Source organism: Xenia sp. Carnegie-2017, unplaced genomic scaffold (assembly GCF_021976095.1).
Source record: "Xenia sp. Carnegie-2017 unplaced genomic scaffold, XeniaSp_v1 HiC_scaffold_20, whole genome shotgun sequence".
In the NCBI taxonomy this organism is placed as follows: Eukaryota; Metazoa; Cnidaria; class Anthozoa; order Malacalcyonacea; family Xeniidae; genus Xenia; species Xenia sp. Carnegie-2017.
Window position 1 is genome coordinate 13,043,459 of NW_025813483.1, and position 18,174 is coordinate 13,061,632.

General features: G+C 35.6%; 3 protein-coding genes across 3 annotated transcripts; 1 reads left to right on the forward strand and 2 right to left on the reverse strand.

Annotated features, from left to right (window-relative positions):
- Nucleotides 1-1,294: 1,294 nt before the first annotated feature.
- Nucleotides 1,295-8,929, reverse strand: LOC124442974 (polypeptide N-acetylgalactosaminyltransferase 2-like). Its single transcript, XM_046993496.1, has 15 exons — nucleotides 8,622-8,929; nucleotides 7,390-7,586; nucleotides 7,117-7,215; nucleotides 6,627-6,694; nucleotides 6,334-6,399; nucleotides 6,120-6,241; nucleotides 5,937-6,024; nucleotides 5,364-5,451; nucleotides 4,693-4,796; nucleotides 4,423-4,549; nucleotides 4,169-4,261; nucleotides 3,987-4,070; nucleotides 2,889-3,021; nucleotides 2,344-2,463; nucleotides 1,295-1,957 (listed from the first exon to the last, which is right to left on the reverse strand). The coding sequence occupies exons 1-15, from the start codon at nucleotides 8,814-8,816 to the stop codon at nucleotides 1,808-1,810; spliced, it is 1,734 nt and encodes a 577-aa protein (XP_046849452.1). The 5' UTR covers nucleotides 8,817-8,929; the 3' UTR covers nucleotides 1,295-1,807.
- Nucleotides 8,930-9,031: 102 nt separating this feature from the next.
- LOC124442987 (leucine-rich repeat-containing protein 73-like) lies at nucleotides 9,032-12,025 on the forward strand. The gene is given in 8 exon segments (XM_046993513.1): nucleotides 9,032-9,196; nucleotides 9,553-9,577; nucleotides 10,032-10,083; nucleotides 10,146-10,219; nucleotides 10,298-11,197; nucleotides 11,379-11,512; nucleotides 11,515-11,673; nucleotides 11,676-12,025. Coding segments are annotated over 4 exon segments (780 nt in total). The 5' UTR covers nucleotides 9,032-9,196; nucleotides 9,553-9,577; nucleotides 10,032-10,083; nucleotides 10,146-10,219; nucleotides 10,298-10,928; the 3' UTR covers nucleotides 11,894-12,025.
- Nucleotides 11,861-16,425, reverse strand: LOC124442988 (tryptophan--tRNA ligase, cytoplasmic-like). The gene is made up of 8 exons (XM_046993514.1): nucleotides 15,641-16,425; nucleotides 15,242-15,348; nucleotides 14,974-15,093; nucleotides 14,288-14,470; nucleotides 13,653-13,753; nucleotides 13,070-13,182; nucleotides 12,557-12,727; nucleotides 11,861-12,291 (listed from the first exon to the last, which is right to left on the reverse strand). Exons 2-7 carry the CDS (start codon nucleotides 15,328-15,330, stop codon nucleotides 12,563-12,565), a joined length of 771 nt encoding a protein of 256 aa, XP_046849470.1. The 5' UTR covers nucleotides 15,331-15,348; nucleotides 15,641-16,425; the 3' UTR covers nucleotides 11,861-12,291; nucleotides 12,557-12,562.
- Nucleotides 16,426-18,174: the final 1,749 nt, after the last annotated feature.

Here is an 18,174-nt window from a genome sequence, read left to right on the forward strand (position 1 = left end):
AGGTTTAAAAAAATTTGCGAATTATTGTCATGATTATCTTTTTACAAATATTATTATTTGGATTTAACTTTTTAATTGATTGCAAGTATTTATATAATGGCTGTGGAATCCAGGTTAAAATATTGAACAATTATTCAACCATGAAAACCGCGTGTTTAAAGAATGGTTGAAAGGTGTTCAGTTCAGTTCGAAATATTTCTTGCCTTCAAACTTACGATACCTCGTCTCGACAAGTGATGCGAAGTCTTATAAAATATGAATCTTCCACTTGTAAAGCACCCACATAGACTCGAAACTCACTAAATTCTCCTGTCATTTCGACAACGTCCATTTTCCACTTACAGCTTGTAAGTTGCGTTGAAAAACGGCCAAATAAAACGCCAAAAATGAAGAATAAACACGCTAATTTTAGCATATTTCACAGGTATAGTAGCAGTTTTAATAGATTATTATAAAGCGGATAAAATAAATAAATTTTTTTTTTTTTATACGCAAAACAATTTTTTTCACGTTCAAAAAGAAGCCCCAAACATAATTCCTGCTCAAGAAAATTGATGACACCGCCGCCTAAAGGCTTCAGGATAAACTATTGACCAATCAGAACTCCTATCGTTCTCAGATCTCCTCTCGTGCTCATCTTCAAACATGGCGGCAGCGAAAGCAAAAGAAATTCCTAAACTATTTGCAGTTACGTTGATTCGCAGCGGCATTCGACAACCTTACTGGGAAAAACGAACGTTAAAGGCTCTCGGATTAACAAAACTACACAAAACTGTGATTCATAAAAATACTCCGTCAGTGAATGGCCAATTGAACGCGATAAAACACCTGATATCCATCAAACCGGTCGAGGTTGTTTCATCGAACGTACCTAAAGATGACAGAAAACACACAAATCAAATTCATAATGGGCAGCCTGTATTTCTTAAGGATAATGGAACATTTGACATGAACAATTACTTAGACCATTGCAGAAAACAGGCTAATAGAAAAAAGAAGTCATCTGATTATACTACTGTTGTTGGGCAATAAATCTAAAATCTGGAACAAGTTGATTACAAATTTGTGCTGGGTACAATTTTCAACCGCTGTTTTTCTTTGCATTCTGTTTTGAACTTTCAAAGGCTTTTCTCGCCAAAAACTTGGCTAAGAACGATCGTCATCAATTTGTTCTGTAAGGTTTAGATTGAATATCTATGGAAAGAGTCTTGAATTCTTCTCAATTACAGTCATACAGAATTCTATTTATATGCACTCCTCCCCCCCGTTTCTTTTTTACTCACTGGCAACAGCATTTTACTACTGTTTAATCTAATGAATTTCCTTTCAAAAAGCATTCCTAACTATGTACAAATTTTACTACACGATACGTGCTTTGATAATTTCTCTATAGATTGTTTTCGTCAGTCGCCATGTTGGGGGGAAATACCATATGGTGAAAAGAATTTCTGTTGATTTCATGCTCTGTTGAGCATCGGCAATTTGATGTAACTCTCCAACATGGCCGCTTTGACGTCACATGAAAACACTCCATTCAGTTTATTGGTATACGCCAGACCACGTGTCTTTTTCTATCATTGAAAGACGGGGGGTGGGTAAAGTGGGATGCAGTTTCTTTCTCGATGCCCTGTCTAAAACACGACGTCGTTGGCTCGTTGCATTTTAGAGTGCCATATATTTATAATTACCAATTAAAAAACATTTCAAATTTGAAATTCAACACTGAGTCAAGTCAAGGATACGTTTTAATGCTTTATTCAGGCAGTAAAACCATTACGCCAAGATAAGAGATCTGCATCCGGGCAAGTTATAACTGAACGCCAAAATTCCAAATCTGAGTATTACTACTGGAGTCACATTTTGATATTGTTACTCCCTTATCACGATGGTCACGGCTATCCAGACAGAAGTTCGAACCTTTAAACCGAAGTTGTTTGTCCATCGTCGAAACCCAATGCTGAAATATATGTGTAGTTTAGCAATGTTGGAAAGATAATACCATAAACCTGTAAGCCCTGGGTTGAGGTAAGTTCGCCAGCTCTTTTTCTAAAGAGGGGAGGTAATGGATGGAATATATTATACTGCAAAGATCTATAACCGTTACATTATTGAATATGCGGTCTCATAAGCGGTTGGGTATGTGGAATGAGTGGAGCGTCACGATCGTGGTGGGTTTCTTTACGAGAGGGCTTACAGGCGAAGGTTTATGGTACTTGGCTAATTTCAAAAAAATTAGCGGTGAAAACCCTGTTAACGAGTTGTCAACTCGACAGCAACTAGCCATAACTGTTTGGCGTCAAATGTGGAAAAGAAAAAAGTCTTGCTGCATTGGTTTTGTTCTACCTGATTAGGATGCTTTTCCAAGCAAGGTTGAAATCGAACAACCTCGTTCACTCGACCTATCTTCACAGCTAAACACAATCCGTCGTGTTTAAGTTGACCATGTTTCGTAAACATCCAATCCTAACACAGAAGAATTAAAATAATCAAAGCTTATCAATATAAAACACTCATAAATTAAGCCCTCTTCACACGATATAAACAAAATATGGTTTGACCCAGGTTAACTAACCCGGATTTCCCTTATATTGTTCACATATTTGGAGGCATATTTTTACATTAAACGCGTCTTCAATATCAGATCCCCCCTGACAAAAACTGCAGTCTCGAGTATCAAGGACTCAAGTTAGAACTTGAAGACAATTAAAGAGTATAAAAACTCAAATTTCAACATCACATTATAGATGAAGAAACTAGACTGGATCTTAGACTGAAGAATGGAAAGGCATAGCTTTCCTAATCAAACCACACGAACTAAAACATTTAACTTAAAAAAAAAGCAGGATATAGTATGCAAATATAGTATGCAAAAACAAAGTCCAACACACCTGGTTACCACCTGAATCGTGGCATTTAAACAGACCAACACTTCCCCCCACAGTGTTGTGCCCTAACGTATCCACGCAGTTCGAACCCTGTTTAATATCACCAAATGCTTGCACGTCCTCTTCTTTAGGTAGTCTACGAAACGAAGCGATTTTTGGTAAACAAGCTTCTTAAGAGGCACTTATTCCCATGGTAGAATCGATTTTTATTGTTTTAACTGGGAAGGAAGAGTGTCCAGGCAACTTTAGGAGGTGTGTGCAATCTCAGCATGGTGAGGGGGTGATGCATGCAACCTCAGCCTGGTGAAGGGTGGAATGCATTCAACCTAATCATGGTGAAGGGTGGGATGCATGCAACCTCAGCCTGGTGAAGGGTGGAATGCATTCAACCTAATCATGGTGAAGGGTGGGATGCATGCAACCTCAGCCTGGTGAAGGGGGGGATGCATGCGACCTCAGCCTGGTGAAGGGGGGATGCATTCAACCTCAGCATTGTGAATGCAACCTCAGCATGGTGAATGCAACCAACCTCAGCATGGTGAATTCAACCTCAGCATTGTGAATGCAACCTCAGCATGGTGAATTCAACCTCAGCATGGTGAATTCAACCTCAGCATGGTGAATTCAACCTCAGCATGGTGAATTCAACCTCAGCATGGTGAATTCAACCTCAGCATGGTGAATTCAACCTCAGCATGGTGAATTCAACCTCAGCATGGTGAATTCAACCTCAGCATGGTGAATTCAACCTCAGCATGGTGAATTCAACCTCAGCATGGTGAATTCAACCTCAGCATGGTGAATTCAACCTCAGCATGGTGAATTCAACCTCAGCATGGTGAATTCAACCTCAGCATGGTGAATTCAACCTCAGCATGGTGAATTCAACCTCAGCATGGTGAATTCAACCTCAGCATGGTGAATTCAACCTCAGCATGGTGAATTCAACCTCAGCATGGTGAAGCATAGGAGGTGCAGCCATATAACGACACTACGGTTGTAAGAGAATACGAAAAGATAGAGGCGTGATAAGCTTGAACAATTTATACATAGAATTCTGGGAACGTAGCTAGAGTATTAATAATAGAACCTTCAACTTACTTTAATTCGGGATAAACATTCTTAACGTACCAACTGAAAGGTTTGCATCCAAGTCGCATTTTCAAATCAATACGTCCTCGAATGCTGCAAGGAGCCAAAGACAAAAGACGAATACAGTCTTTGAAAAAGAGTGTGAAAATTCCAAGCAGCAATTTCTATGAATATTACTTCTCTAAACTTACTCTCCAAAAGGAATATTTTTTGCGTAAGGCACGGAAGCGTAGTAATATCTTTTATAATTATCCATCCACACTTCAGCAGCTCTCCTGCTATTTCTTCAAAAGAGAACGTAGAAATGGGTAAGGCTAAATGCTGCAAAAACACTTAGTCTGTTTTAGTACGTTTTTCATTAGACCTACCCACCGTTTCCTTCAGTGGAAAGATCCAAATGTCAGTGTGTCTCCCCGCCCTTTCAAAAAGACGCATGTTTTCTTACTTTTGAAAGACATTCATACTTCCACCAGGAAAGTCGTAAGGATGTCGATTTCTGAAAACATGTCCAACTCTAGAACAAGGCAATATTTCCATTTTCCCGCCGCATAACCAAACGCGGAATGAGATTTCTACAAGAATATGGAATTATAAAGTTATGTGGAACATGCGCAGGATGCCTTTAACGCCTTCGTAGCTACCACTCTTAGTTTAATTTGAATATAAAGTGAATATATAATTGCAACATGCTATTGCCTGTTTGTTTGTTTCATACCCAGGTTTTCTCCTCCCCAAACGTCCATATCAAGATCGTATTGTCCGATATCAGAGAACCATTTTTTGGAAATGGAGAAGAGGCCACCAGCAATAACAGGCGTCCTGAACAAATACATAGTATTACATCAACGTAAGCCACTCGAAACAGATAATTGATATTTATAAACGAAGTCTGACACTTTGATGGGTAACACAGAACTTTATACTGCAATCGGCAACATAGAACTTTATACTATGATGGTTAACAAAGAACTTTATACTATGATGAAGAAAACAGAACTTTATACTATACACAGAATTTATACTATGATGGTCAACACAGAACTTTACATTATGATGGGCAACACAAAACTTTTTTACTATGATGAGCAACAAAGAACTTTGTACTATGATGGGCAACACAGAACTTTGTACTATGATGGGCAACAAAGAACTTTGTACTATGATGGGCAACACAAAACTTTTTACTATGATAGGCAACACAGAACTTTGTACTATGATGGGCAACACAAAACTTTTTACTATGATGGGCAACACAGAACTTTGTACTATGATGGGCAACACAGAATTTTATAATATAATTGGCAACATCACAGAACTTTTAGAATGATAAATTAAACGGTGAAATACAATAAAACCAACGAAGTCCGACAAAAGTAAAAATCTTACTTTATAGGTGCAATTGGCGTATTTCGTCGTTCAGCTAAAACATCTTGTGGAAGATAATCCCATTTGAAGTTCATGTTCCAACTAAATCCTTCAAAATATGAAAGCATGAAAAACCTTAAGCCAAAGTTCAAAATTCCTGGGATCGAACCCAATATGCAGTGAGAAAAAGTACATATATAAAGAAGACCGATTCACAAAAAAGTCTTCAATAAGTCAAGGATGAAATTTTGACCACCGTCAACATGACAGAGGTTGATAAAGTTCGACAAGATCTTGGATGGCGTTCATTTAAAAAGGTGTTAACTAGAATAATTTCTGTACTGTATTTCCTCCAATATAACCAGCCACCCAGGTAGCGTATTCTATTTTAAAAAAAACGATTCGGCGGTTGAAAGAGGAAGGTGTTTAATGAGATTTTTAAATAAATCAATGCTTTTTCTATTGGAGGGTGGATTGTAATTGAGCTACTGCTTGGGCGTATATACTTTAGAAAATGTTTCGTGACCGAAGTTGTAAAACATTTATGACCATGTACAGCTTTTTCAACAAACAGGTTCTTTCGCATTTTCTTACCTCCACGTAAATCAGGAGAAGATGCAAGATATTGAAAATTATCCATGTTAACGACGTCGATGATGGGCGATACTAAAGTTTTAGGATGCTAACAAAATAAGATGAAGATCAACTCAAACACATTGATCAAATCGTCACAATTTGTAAGAGTTTCATCCCCTCCTTATTAAATGCAATGCACACCTCTTTAATTTGCAACAATAAAGGTTCCATCCAATCTTTATTGCATTCACAGTGGCTATCTAAAAATGTCAACACCTCTCCTTGGGCGATGTCTGCTCCCTTCACTCGACTACGTATCAAACCTGTAATGATGAAAAATACAGACATATAGTGCACCCAAAAAGCCACAATAAAGTATCACTGAAATCAAATTAATCACAAAAACCATGCCAACCTTCTCTTCTTTCATTTCTTATTGTTTTCACTTTTGGAAGTTTTTCAAGTAGCTTTCCGTCGTTTGCTAAGGAAGAAATGCATTAACAAGGACTGAAACTAAGAAAATTGTAAGATTTTGAATTAACTTGTCTCCAGGTCCTTTGTTTTTACAAATGGATAAACGACCTTTTCAGCCACGCACATTAATATAAGTAAAAGGCACTTGTACTTCAAGAAAACATGATAATTAAATAGCACTTGTATGCAATATATGCAATAACATCCCTATCAACATCTCAAAAAAACACTCACAGTCTTTACTGTTATCATCCACCAATATTATATCTGATAGCAAGTGATCAGGAGTTTGACGTAGCACACTGTGTGAAAAATAAAGACTTTAGAGCTTGGCTTATAAAAACCATGCAAAACTCTGGCAAATCACAACTTTATTCTCAATTTCTCCAACATTCCTAGGACCAATTGCACAAAGCCTGCATAGTGTTATCCATTGGATAGCGAAAATTTTCAAAATTGTAAAAAAGGTGTTTATATTTTTCTTACGACAAAGAAATTTTGTGATTTTCAAAACAATATTTCATATCAGTGATTCCACAGTTCAAATTGTATATTTTTCTCTTATAAGAGATTTTATAAACGTTCAGAAAAATTTGCTATCCAATGGATAATGCTGTCCAGGCTTCTTACAACTGCCCCTTGAGTTTTATGTCTGCATGGCCATCAAAATTACAATGAAATTTTGGCGTCTAAAGTATGTCTTACAGTCTGCTCACAGATATACCTGACAACAGTTCGTAGTAATGCTGCTCTTCCTTCATTATGAAAACATATTATGACACTTGTGCTTGGCAAATCTATGGGCCAAGCCTTGGATTGACATCTATCAAGAAAAAAAACAATATTGAGAAATTTAGCAGTTAATGACAATCAATGGGTTAGTATATCAAACTGTATAAATGACCATCTTATATCAACAAGAGGGATGGAAAATTTGAAAACCACTGGATACATCCGAATATTTTTTAAAAAATGTAAACACTTGGCCCTTACTCACTGTTCATGTCGTACATCTGGTACATTGCGATTAAATGCAGCTTCTTCGCTTGCTTTTTGATTATAGGCATTATTGGCATAAGCATCCTCTCCTTCTTTTAGCCTACCCCCAGCGAGATATCCTTCAGCATCAAAGTTCTCTATGGTTCTGACATCTTTGGGTACGCCTGGCTTTGGTTTGACTTGGAAATCTATAACCTTAAAAAAGATCCAGATTTAATAAAGTTTAATACACATACATGTATAATACAGTAAATGGTTTGAACCAGGGAGTATCGTAACATGTTTGTGGATGAAGATCATCCAGGTTAGTAGAGTCCTGAGACATTGAAAGTAGTGTCACTTGACTCTGAAGATGACTACCACTAAGGTTGTCGAAACATCAGTCTACATCAATACCAACAGTCGTTCTCAAGACTTTACTAACCTGGACGATCTTCATGCACAAACATGTTACGATACTCCCGGGTTCAAACCATTTACACTTTATAAATTTGAGATGCAAAATCACAAGTTGCAATGAAAGCATTTTAACAAAAACAAAAATTCCCTATTTTCAAGGTAATTTCAAAAAATAAGTAGAATGGCATAATTATAAAATCAATATCTGGTGCAGAGGAATGATTGCAATGATACCTAGGTTCTCTCTTTCTCTTTCTTCTGGATAATTAATGCCCATATTAATTAATAATTCAAATTAGCAATTAAAACCTCAATGCAACCTCCATGTTAACTGTATGCCAAAATTAAAAAATATATATATAACAAAGGTAAAAGTCCTTGCCAAATACATATTTATCATTGAAGTTACAAATGAGTAAATAAAATGAGTTTGCTAATTTGTTATTGAACAATAAACGACAAATATGTTGCCCTGACGACCATTAACCTTCCATTGGAGTCTAGGTGAGGTGACTAAATACGAAAAGTAAATATAATGCTTTTATTCTTTGACAACTTGCCATCTTTTGTGTAAATTGTGACATTGGTTGGGCCAAATTGATCGCATTTCATGAGAGGTGAAAAATTTCAGTATTACATACCACAAGTCAATTAAGAAACAATGCTTAATTGCAACGTGGCACAAAACTTTAATAGTAATCTTTGATGTTACTTGATCTGTTGATGTGACTTGACCGACTCTCAGTATCAGTCTCTCAGACTGTTTAGATTTTGGAAATACCTAATTTGTCCCCACTCGTAAAACTATGTGCAAATTGCAAAACTATATACCTTTACGGTAGCTTCCGTGCTCCTCTCGCGAGATTCTTCTTCATTCAACAACCTATCATATTCATCAAGTAAGTCGTCGTTGTCGTGGGTAGATAGCACTTGTAGGCTTTTCATTCCAGAAAGAAAATAGACTACACCAACAAGCCATGCTGCTATAAGCAGGGCGAGCAGTTTACGCGTTTTTATACAACGCATACTTACTCACGACCAAAGCTTTGAAAAGCCTTTCTCAAAGGACCATTTCTATCAAAAAATAATCCGCTACCATACATGTTTTAGTTTATAAAATTATGAATCATGATTGTTGTGGGACATCTAGGTAAGCAACAGGTCATTAATGGATTTGCATGGACAAAGGATCTTGGATTTAAACAATCACACTACTAATCAAGTATTTTCCCATTGAACTTTGTCCTTCTTGTATTCAATACCATCACTATCAAAAGATAAACAATTTAAAACTTGTTTTTAGGAATAATTTCTATTTACAATCCAACAGATAAAAAAGGCAAACGATGTCGGGAATAAGATGCTTTAGTCGCGTTGTCGGAGTGGATATTCGCGCTAACGTGAAAGTATGAAGATACTGTCCATAAAAGTTTTCTATTGATTTGCAAAATTCATAATTCGTCAGTATAATAGATATTTGTTGTATATAAAATACACAATGATATCCAACAAACCATGACATGAACATTTAAAGCTGCGTTTACACTATACCGGATTTGCTCATCACGACATCTTCATTTGCTTTAAAGGGGTAACTGTACGGAGTAAAGCTTATTAAATTGCTAGATTTAGTCTATTTGATCGTGTTTCTGACGTTGAAAAATTTTACTGCCTTTTAATACAAAGAATATTCAACCTGCTACCATAGCAATCTGGTATAGAGTAAGCAGGGCCTTAATCAATCTTTTCATCTTTTCTTCAGGTACATTCTAGGAGTGTAAATAAAGGTAAAAATTTAATATGTAGGTGTGCACAAGTGTGTGCACAGTGTTTCATTAATTAAATAATACCCACCCTCCATCCACCCTCTCGAGTTATTTCCCTCCCAATGTTAAATAGTACCCACCCTCCATCCACCCTCTCGAGTTATTTCCTCCCAATGTTAAATAGTACCCACCTTCCATCCACCCTCTTGAGTTATTTCCCTCCCAATGTGTTCCAAAAATGATGGAGATATTAAATTCAGGTCAGTAATGGAATATTTTGGCATGCTGAATCATTTTATGTTTTGGCCTTTGTGGAGTGTGGGATCCTAATTTTAAGATCATGCCAATTTCCCTCCACACTGTATAAAACGTTGTTTATGCAGGAATCATTTTTTACTAAGCGCTTTCATTAACTGACCAGATCTCAAGCTGTTTTATTATCATATGAATATGCAGACTATTCTATCAATATTAGGAATTCTACAGTTTGACAAAGCACATTTATCCAGCTCATCAATCCGTAAATGGTATGCAAAATATACATTGATGCACAATAAACATATTTTAAATGAATTTTCTTTTCGTAAAGGATTTCCAAAGTTACCAGTTCAACAAAGAACAAACAAATATCTAAGTATTCATATACATCACCAATTTCATTAGGTATGTTGATATTTTCTCATTTAGTTTTACTGCAAAAATATTGACCGCTGAAGAAGATATATTATTCTCTTGTTGTAGGATCTTTGTCAACCCTTCAACTTCTACTTTCTGATGTTATTGGGGGATCATCTTTTGATATATGTGACTGTCTTAGCTCCAATGATGAGGATGATACTTGGTCCTATCTATGAAAAATAATTTTATAATGAATTTTTTATAAAATGTTTCAATATTATTTCCTTATTGAGCATTAAGGTGTATTTAAATGACGCATTTTTTTGTCGCACGTATTACCATATTTTCAAACACACAATACTATATATTTTTAGATTTAGTTCTCTTTCCAATTTCTTTGAAGCTGTGTTTACAAAATGACTAAGAAATATTTCCAGACGACCAATGACAGGTCGAAAACATGCCACTTTTTTTCTGAAGAGCAGTTAAGACAAGCAATATGTTCTTTGTCCATTAATTTCCAAAAATATAAGCTTGCAAAAAGATCGAACGTTCAATATATAAAAAAACAGGATTTGCCAATTTCTTTAGACAAAAATTAATTTAGTCCTTTCGTTCATGGAAATTAGAAATTCAATGCACACCTGTTTCGTATCCATAGAAACTAGGTCTACAAATCCAAGCACAGTTGAGGTTCACAAAACGTCGCATTTCTCTAATTCGTCCTTGCGGAAATTCAAAAACATTTTTAAAAATGATAGGAACGATTCAGATAGCGGGCGAAGACTTAAGCGATGTAGAAGTGAACGACGTTTGTCATTCCCTCAACAGTGACAGCGTTCGCCTGTTGTCGTTGAGAGGTTGTTCTATGGATGACGCCGATTTCAAAAGAATTTCTGAGTCCCTGAAGACAAATGTTTCGTTAGCTCAGCTAAATCTTAGTCTTGGAGTATTAAATAGCAAACAACGGATTAAATGGCTCTGTGATTCAATAAAACATAACAAGAATTTATCATCTTTACTGTACGTTTTTAATAATAGTTATCTTTCCATGAAGTTAGTCAAGTATCAATCAGAAGTAGAAAAAACGACTATGGCATCTAAACAAATTATAGCTTCTAATTTTGACTTACATTCATGGCATGGTTGATTTAACAAGGCCACCATGCATGTGCCTCTAGTTTTGTCATTTTATATTTTTCAGACTACATGGTAATAACTTGAGTGATGATGGTGTAAAATATTTGGTCAATGCTCTACAATCCCATCCCAAAATATCCACTTTAGATGTTGGTGACTGCCAACTCACTGATGAAGATCTTCAACAGCTGTGCATCCTTTACCACCAAGAGGAAAAACATGTCTACACACCTTGACCTTAACTGGAAACAAAAATATTACTCAAATGGGATGGTCGTACCTTTCTATTGCAATAGCTGCCAGTTCACAGTTGCAAAATCTCTACATTGACTACAACAAAATCGGGAATTATGGGGCAGGGTCTTAGCTGTTGCCATTGCAGCAAGTAGAACTTTGGAAAAGCTAGACTTGGAATGTTGTGACATTACTGAGTCGGGTGCTGAACTACTTTTTAATGTAGTGGCTAATTATCCAACATCATCACGGGAGATCAACTTGGTAAATAATGACATAAGTGAGGAATTACAGGAACAGATAAAGCAATGCTTGATTGATGAGGTTTCAGATGAAGAAAATTAATTTCCCTTGGGTTGACATTCCCTTTGGAGTTTTCTTACTTGATAAGAATACAATATTTTTCCAAGTGTACATCAAATACTATATCTTGGATTTTGTCTAATTTTAAAAATTCAACTTTCTCGGGGTCATAAACTGTTTCACTATTTCTGGAGTGACCAGTTTCCTTCGCTCCTGATGAGCTGCCACGATTGGTTGTATTACAGATATCAATTCCTTCTTTATTTCACCGCTCAACATTTTACCACTAGTATAGTCCTTTTTTATTTGTTGTAATTTCTCCTCATCTTCTAAGAAAAATGTGAGATATCGATAAGCTATATCTACATCAATATCTCCGCCGTATTTACGATGTTCTTCAATGTTGTCTTTACCACCAGAAAATGCGTACTTGTTGATCTATATAAATTCATAAAAATGTATGACCTACAGAATATTAGAATTGACTAGTATATATAGAAGTCAGGTTTCTATATGAAAACACAGCAGATGAAAATGGTTAGAATAAAAAAAAAACACGTCTTAGACTCCGTGTAGTGTTAATTTTGGATCACTTCAATTATATGCACGTAATGTAACTCAACATATATGTAAATATGTAAATTGAATGATAGTGTGAGGAAATATAGTACATAGATGCATTTGATGAACCATTTGTAATCTACCTTTTCTTTATCTGAGCCGTGTATCAGTCAGAAAGATGGAGGAGTTAGGGTCGCTGGAGCTCATCTTCGTCTTTGCTCCTTGTAACGCGGGAAAGAAGGTGGAATGAAGTAGGGCTGGTTTGAGATAACCCAACCTTGGAGCGACATCACGTGTCATACGGAAATAAGGATCCTGTAATATATTAAAGCTTCGTCAGTGTTTCCTGAGAGGCAATCATAGAGAAAATGGTAGTAATGTTTGAATCAGACTCTAGACTCCGAAGCCAGTGAAATGATGATTTAAAAGTTCGGGATATCGTACAAATAGCGTTAAGTCGTGACTCGTCCCTTTATGATATTCTCACAACCTAAAATATATTCGTTTTTCTAAAAGTATTGTAAAGCTTTAATTATTTCGCTGCGAATATTGTAGCAAAATCAAGCACGCTTTTTGCAACGATTCTTAACACCCATATACATCCAGGTAAGAAAATAGATATCAGTTGTTAACAAGTTCGCTACTTTCTGTACAAACCTGGTCGATGGCACATGGTATGAGACATGGCACGTCGTGTCTCTCACCAAATATTTGTGGAAATGAATTACTAAATGATGGTGCTGCCTGAACGGCTGGAAACGATATCTTACCTAAACAAAAATACAAAATATACAGATACTGTATATGTCCCAAAACCTTGAAAAACGACGGTCTAGTAACATATACAATATTTGTATGACAAAGATGTCAAAATTTTACCGCCGTAAGATTAAAAAAATCACTATGAAACAAACTTCCACCATTGAAGGCATCTTGCAAACTCAAAAACGCAATTATGTAGCTATTCATTTGGTGATATTTTGACTCATTATCAACCTTGTAAATAATTTGGTTTGGTTTTAACAATGATTTTAAAACAGAGTAAAAAAATGATTAAATATTGCAGGTTGAAAAAAGAGCTTATATCTTTAGTTGTGAATACTTCTTTAACAGTCTGATGTGCTTCATACGATAGAGGGATGTCAATCACCACGTCTTATTGATGGGGGGGGAGGGTAAATGACAAGAAACTGGAAAAAACACAATTATAGCTACGTTCGATTAACTGTGCTCAACCTACCAATTGGATCGCTGTCTGTGAATCCAAAAATCGACCTTACTTGGTTGAATGTAACACTCTTCCTGATCTTAAGTACGTTCTTGTGAAATTCCTTGCAACTACTGTACAATTAAATATATGAAAATAAAAGATTGAGTAAAAGGAAAAGATTGAGTACAAAACTTTTGCATGATTTTTAGTGGCAATGATGGAATAAACGAGAAAACGACAGACAAAGTAAGAAAGAAACATTTCTGTTAAATTTTATTTTGCTCTTCCTCGCGATTTTATAGCCAAAATCGAGACATGTTTGAATATTTTCCAGGTTGTAAATAAAAACCATGAAATAAGCACAAAATTCATTGAAGGGGTATGTTTGCATCAAAATATGTACTTAACATGTTAAAGATTCTTTTCACGTCAATAAATGTTGTAATAAGGTACTATTCATTGGCTTGCAACAGTGATTATATTGTGATTGTGCATCACTCGCTTTTTGATCTGAGTTGATCAATGTTCACTTCCTACAAATTCCCTTCCCTGAAGGTGAACGTTATCCATTTCTGACACCCTGCTGATGGCACACTTCGTAAATTGCATGTTATATAATTATTTCGACAAAGACACGAGAACGGATTTTAACAACGAAGACGTACCCTGCAAAATCCAAATCAGAAAATATGAAAGTCTTGTTTACATCAAATCCACATGCAATGATATCTTTAGTGTTCTCATATGCCAACCGATTTGCTTCTTCAAGTTTCAAATTTTTCCAATAGAACTTTTCGTCGTCCGTTAGTTGAATGACCAAAGGTACATCAAACGCATCTTGCATGTATCTACAAACAGAAAAGGATTTTGACATTATTGCTGAAGTGAAAGAGCTAATGGGGCGGATGTTGTAGGAGATGAAACTCCTAAACATCCTGGTTTATGATTGGTTCAAAATGCAATAAAGCACAATATTCAACAGAAGTAATAAATCTAAAGAGAAAATAGTTTGTATTTATTGCTAATGTACCATTAACAAACTGTTAGTATGTCCAGTATGTGCAGTTGATAGATTAATGTGTCTTAGAGGAACTTTTAAGGAATAGTAGGTACAATGGGGGTTCGCATAACGCATCACATATTACCACCAGTGGTGGACACTTGACAAAATATAAATGGGTGGAGGTGTTAAATCAATTATATGATACTTGTCAAATGTATGTGATGTAATAAGTGTTTCTCTGCAAATCATACAGAGGGACAGAGGAGTCCCAAACTCCACTTTCAAAAGTCTACCTCTGGTTTTCAGAGTACATTATTTAATTCCTTCAACAAGTTCATTCAACCTTACTTTGTGAAAATGAAAGGGATCAAATGGCCTAAATGCATTGTTTCTGAAGAAGGCCCTCTTCCTGTGTAAAGATAGAACTTTTTCTTTGCTTCAACTGCATCAAGAATCATTTTCAAATCTCTGAAAAAGATCATTAAAAATAATTTCAGAGTTCAATTTCAAAATTACAAACCCAAGGAAATCCTAATTACACTAAGATTTCAAACATCTAGCTTATCATGAGTACATTTACATGAGCATGGTCTTAAATAACAGCTTTAAAACTAACCTTTGAGAAAAAATATACCACGCTTTAAAAATGATGTGCAGGTTTACCACTAAGTTTTGAAATGTGTTCAATATGGCTCTGTTCAACATACTGACTGCCAAATTGTTCTAAAGAAAAAGCACTAAATTCTAATATATAGGTTTGTGATTGGTGAAGATTTCTCAACAATTCAAAAGTACTAATTGGCAAGAAATCTATGTTACATCTAGTTAACTGTTGATACTAAAGCTTACTGGTAACACCCCATTATCTTTATCTACAACAGAAATGCTTGGGTTGAGCTGAGACTAAGAAACGTTGCCACCTCTGAGTCTAACCAATCACCAGTTATAGCAGAAAGGCCACCCTTAACTCACATCACAACGGTTAGCTACCAGTTGATGAACAATTTCAACTTACTAATCAGTTTATCATAATCAATTCCTTTGTTATCTGTTGCAATGACTGTTTCGATGTTCACGACTTGTTCGTCTTTGACTTGAGTTGTTTCAGGCTCTTGCTTGCTCTCTGACTTGCTTTCGGACATGTTTAAACAATTAAAGCTTACACACCAGTTTTGACAACGAGTTTTTATTAATTTGCAATACTTATTTAAGCGAGAAAGCGGTCTGAGAGCTACATGCATTGAAACGAATCTTCTTATTAATTATCATTCTTTTTATATTTTTTTTATTCCACCAGTACTTTTCTTTACTTCGTGTAAGTAAGATCAAATGAGCTTATTACTATTACAAGTATCTAGCTATGCGCATGTCAACAACTTTGCGATTATAATCAAATATGATTGACTGACTGGTTCATAAAAATCCTGAAAATCCTTTTTTTTCTATCTTGTCAAATTGGTCAAGTGGTAGAAACAAAGAACCACAGTGGTTATGAAAGCAAATTCAATGGAGCAACATTTATTTTAAATCATAATTCCTACATGCTGTTAACCACTGTACTTTAAATAGCTATTATTGATACTTTCTTTCTAGGGTACTGCACTGACATGTCTTAGTTCTCCTGCTATTTTGCGAGTTTATTCTTTGAATACCTTGGACCAGTTAATTGGAGTAAACTCTAAGGGGCATCAATTGCGGAAGAAGCATTTGCACAATAAAAACAACATATATCCGACAAACTCTTCTTCTAAGTTCCACCGGCTCCAAAATGCCATGTCTACATGTATGAGTAAGTCCCCATATTAAAACCCTTTCTTTATTAAGTCCCCTCTTAATTTTGAATTACGGGATGTGGAATTGAAAACTGCTCCATAGTCTCGACATCTTCACGCCGCCCTTCAACTCAAGGCAGGGCGCCCATTGTTATTTGAGCACGAAACAACCAAAGGTTGATGACAGCATTCGCTGGATCATAAAAATATTTTTACAATATGGACATCACTGATGGTCTTTGAAATGGTCTTTTTTGACAACAGTTAAAGAGACAGAAAATATCTGGTAAATACATTAGTTTGATAATGCAAAGTGCAACTTTATAAAGATAGCATTTTGTTTGTAGCATGCCAAGTCCCATCCTCTTTGTTTATATCAGCGACTTCAATAGAATGGTCACAAGTCTGTAGTAATCAAAGATGCTGTGATGGGCAGATGACTGTGGTTTAAAAATGGTTTAAATCTCATGAATTACATCGTGACTTTCAAGATTTTACATCAATAACAGCCAATCAATGGAAAATGCTTCTTCGCATGAACTTTTGTATACAAGCTGAAGCACGTTTCCACTCTATATTGTTGTCAAACTGTTTTTTTATAAAAATACTTCTTTAAAAACGGATAACCTTGTCAAACATCAGCCGAGTGATGAAGTTCCCTGCTAACATGCGTATTTGTTATAATGTGTTTTTTAAAACGACAACCTAAAATAGGAAAACCTTTTGGTTCGAATGTGACCTGTGCAAACTGATGACCCATGATTTGATAATGTATACATATTTATAATTTTAATTACTGGTCGTAAACATTCCCGATATCTTATATAAGATATATTGTTGAATGTAAGTTATAATTTGATTTGCTAAGACAGTGTCGCAGTCATAACTAAAATAATGCCAGAAGTTTGTCTTTGAATAAATATTCGGTCTTGTTTTCACATTTGCGTATTATGATAATATCTGCCGCAAATAGCATTGCAAACACGCGCTAAAGAATTGAAAAATGTAATATATTAATTGTTTTCTCGCGAACGTTTTCCAGCCTAAAGCATTTAAGTCCATGCAAAATGAAAATTGCCTTTTTATTCTAACTAGGGAGAAGATTCACTGATGCTACGCCTTGCTTAACTAACAAGAGAACAATATTATTAATTCTCATTGGGAAAAACGAACAAGCCTTCAAAATTGTTTTGGCGTATGTTTGTGCGGAATAATCACAGCTAAAATCAACATCGCTCCAATCCCATGACAATGGTATAAGCCTCGCCATGCTCCCGTAAAAGAAAAAGAGAGCTTTTAACGTCACCCATTTTCTGATGTCAATTGAAAACATATGAAGTGATGAAACACCATCAGTCTTCAGAAGCGTTAAGGCTTAAAATTATGTTTCTAATCTAATGACAGGTTTAAACAATGATCCAAAGATTGTCATGAAAATGATGACTGATGACAAACAGCTCAGCATACAATTAGTAGTGTTTTTACTTTAATTAAAAGTTGACCTTTAAACATAATTATTGAACAATCATAAACTTATTTTCGAAACAACTATCCAACTAAGTCTTACTTGAGTCAACTAAGTTAAGCATTTCATGAATGTCTTCTGCTTTCCACACTGCGGTAACTAGCGTAATTACATGCTTGTCAAATTACAGTGAAATAGATCAGCTTAAATTACACCGGTCTTTTTTTTGACAGCTGAAAATTACAAGTCTTTGATCAAGTCTTTTATCACGACATCATTTTCCGATTTGTGAATCTATGGCTGCACGATACT

What these genes read in the sequence shown, in the direction of transcription:
- LOC124442974 (XM_046993496.1), bottom strand. Translation starts at nt 8,816, where the DNA reads ATGCGTTGTATAAAAACGCGTAAACTGCTCGCCCTGCTTATAGCAGCA. An exon ending in TTGGGGAGGAGAAAACCTGG is followed by an intron (nt 4,550 to 4,692) that starts GTATGAAACAAA and finishes ATATTCTTGTAG; the next exon opens with AAATCTCATTCCGCGTTTGG. An exon ending in AATGTTTATCCCGAATTAAA is followed by an intron (nt 3,022 to 3,986) that starts GTAAGTTGAAGG and finishes TTCGTTTCGTAG; the next exon opens with ACTACCTAAAGAAGAGGACG.
- LOC124442988 (XM_046993514.1), bottom strand. Translation starts at nt 15,330, where the DNA reads ATGTTGAACAGAGCCATATTGAACACATTTCAAAACTTAGTGGTAAAC. An exon ending in ATCCCTTTCATTTTCACAAA is followed by an intron (nt 14,471 to 14,973) that starts GTAAGGTTGAAT and finishes TTCTGTTTGTAG; the next exon opens with ATACATGCAAGATGCGTTTG. An exon ending in TCTGATTTGGATTTTGCAGG is followed by an intron (nt 13,754 to 14,287) that starts GTACGTCTTCGT and finishes TTAATTGTACAG; the next exon opens with TAGTTGCAAGGAATTTCACA.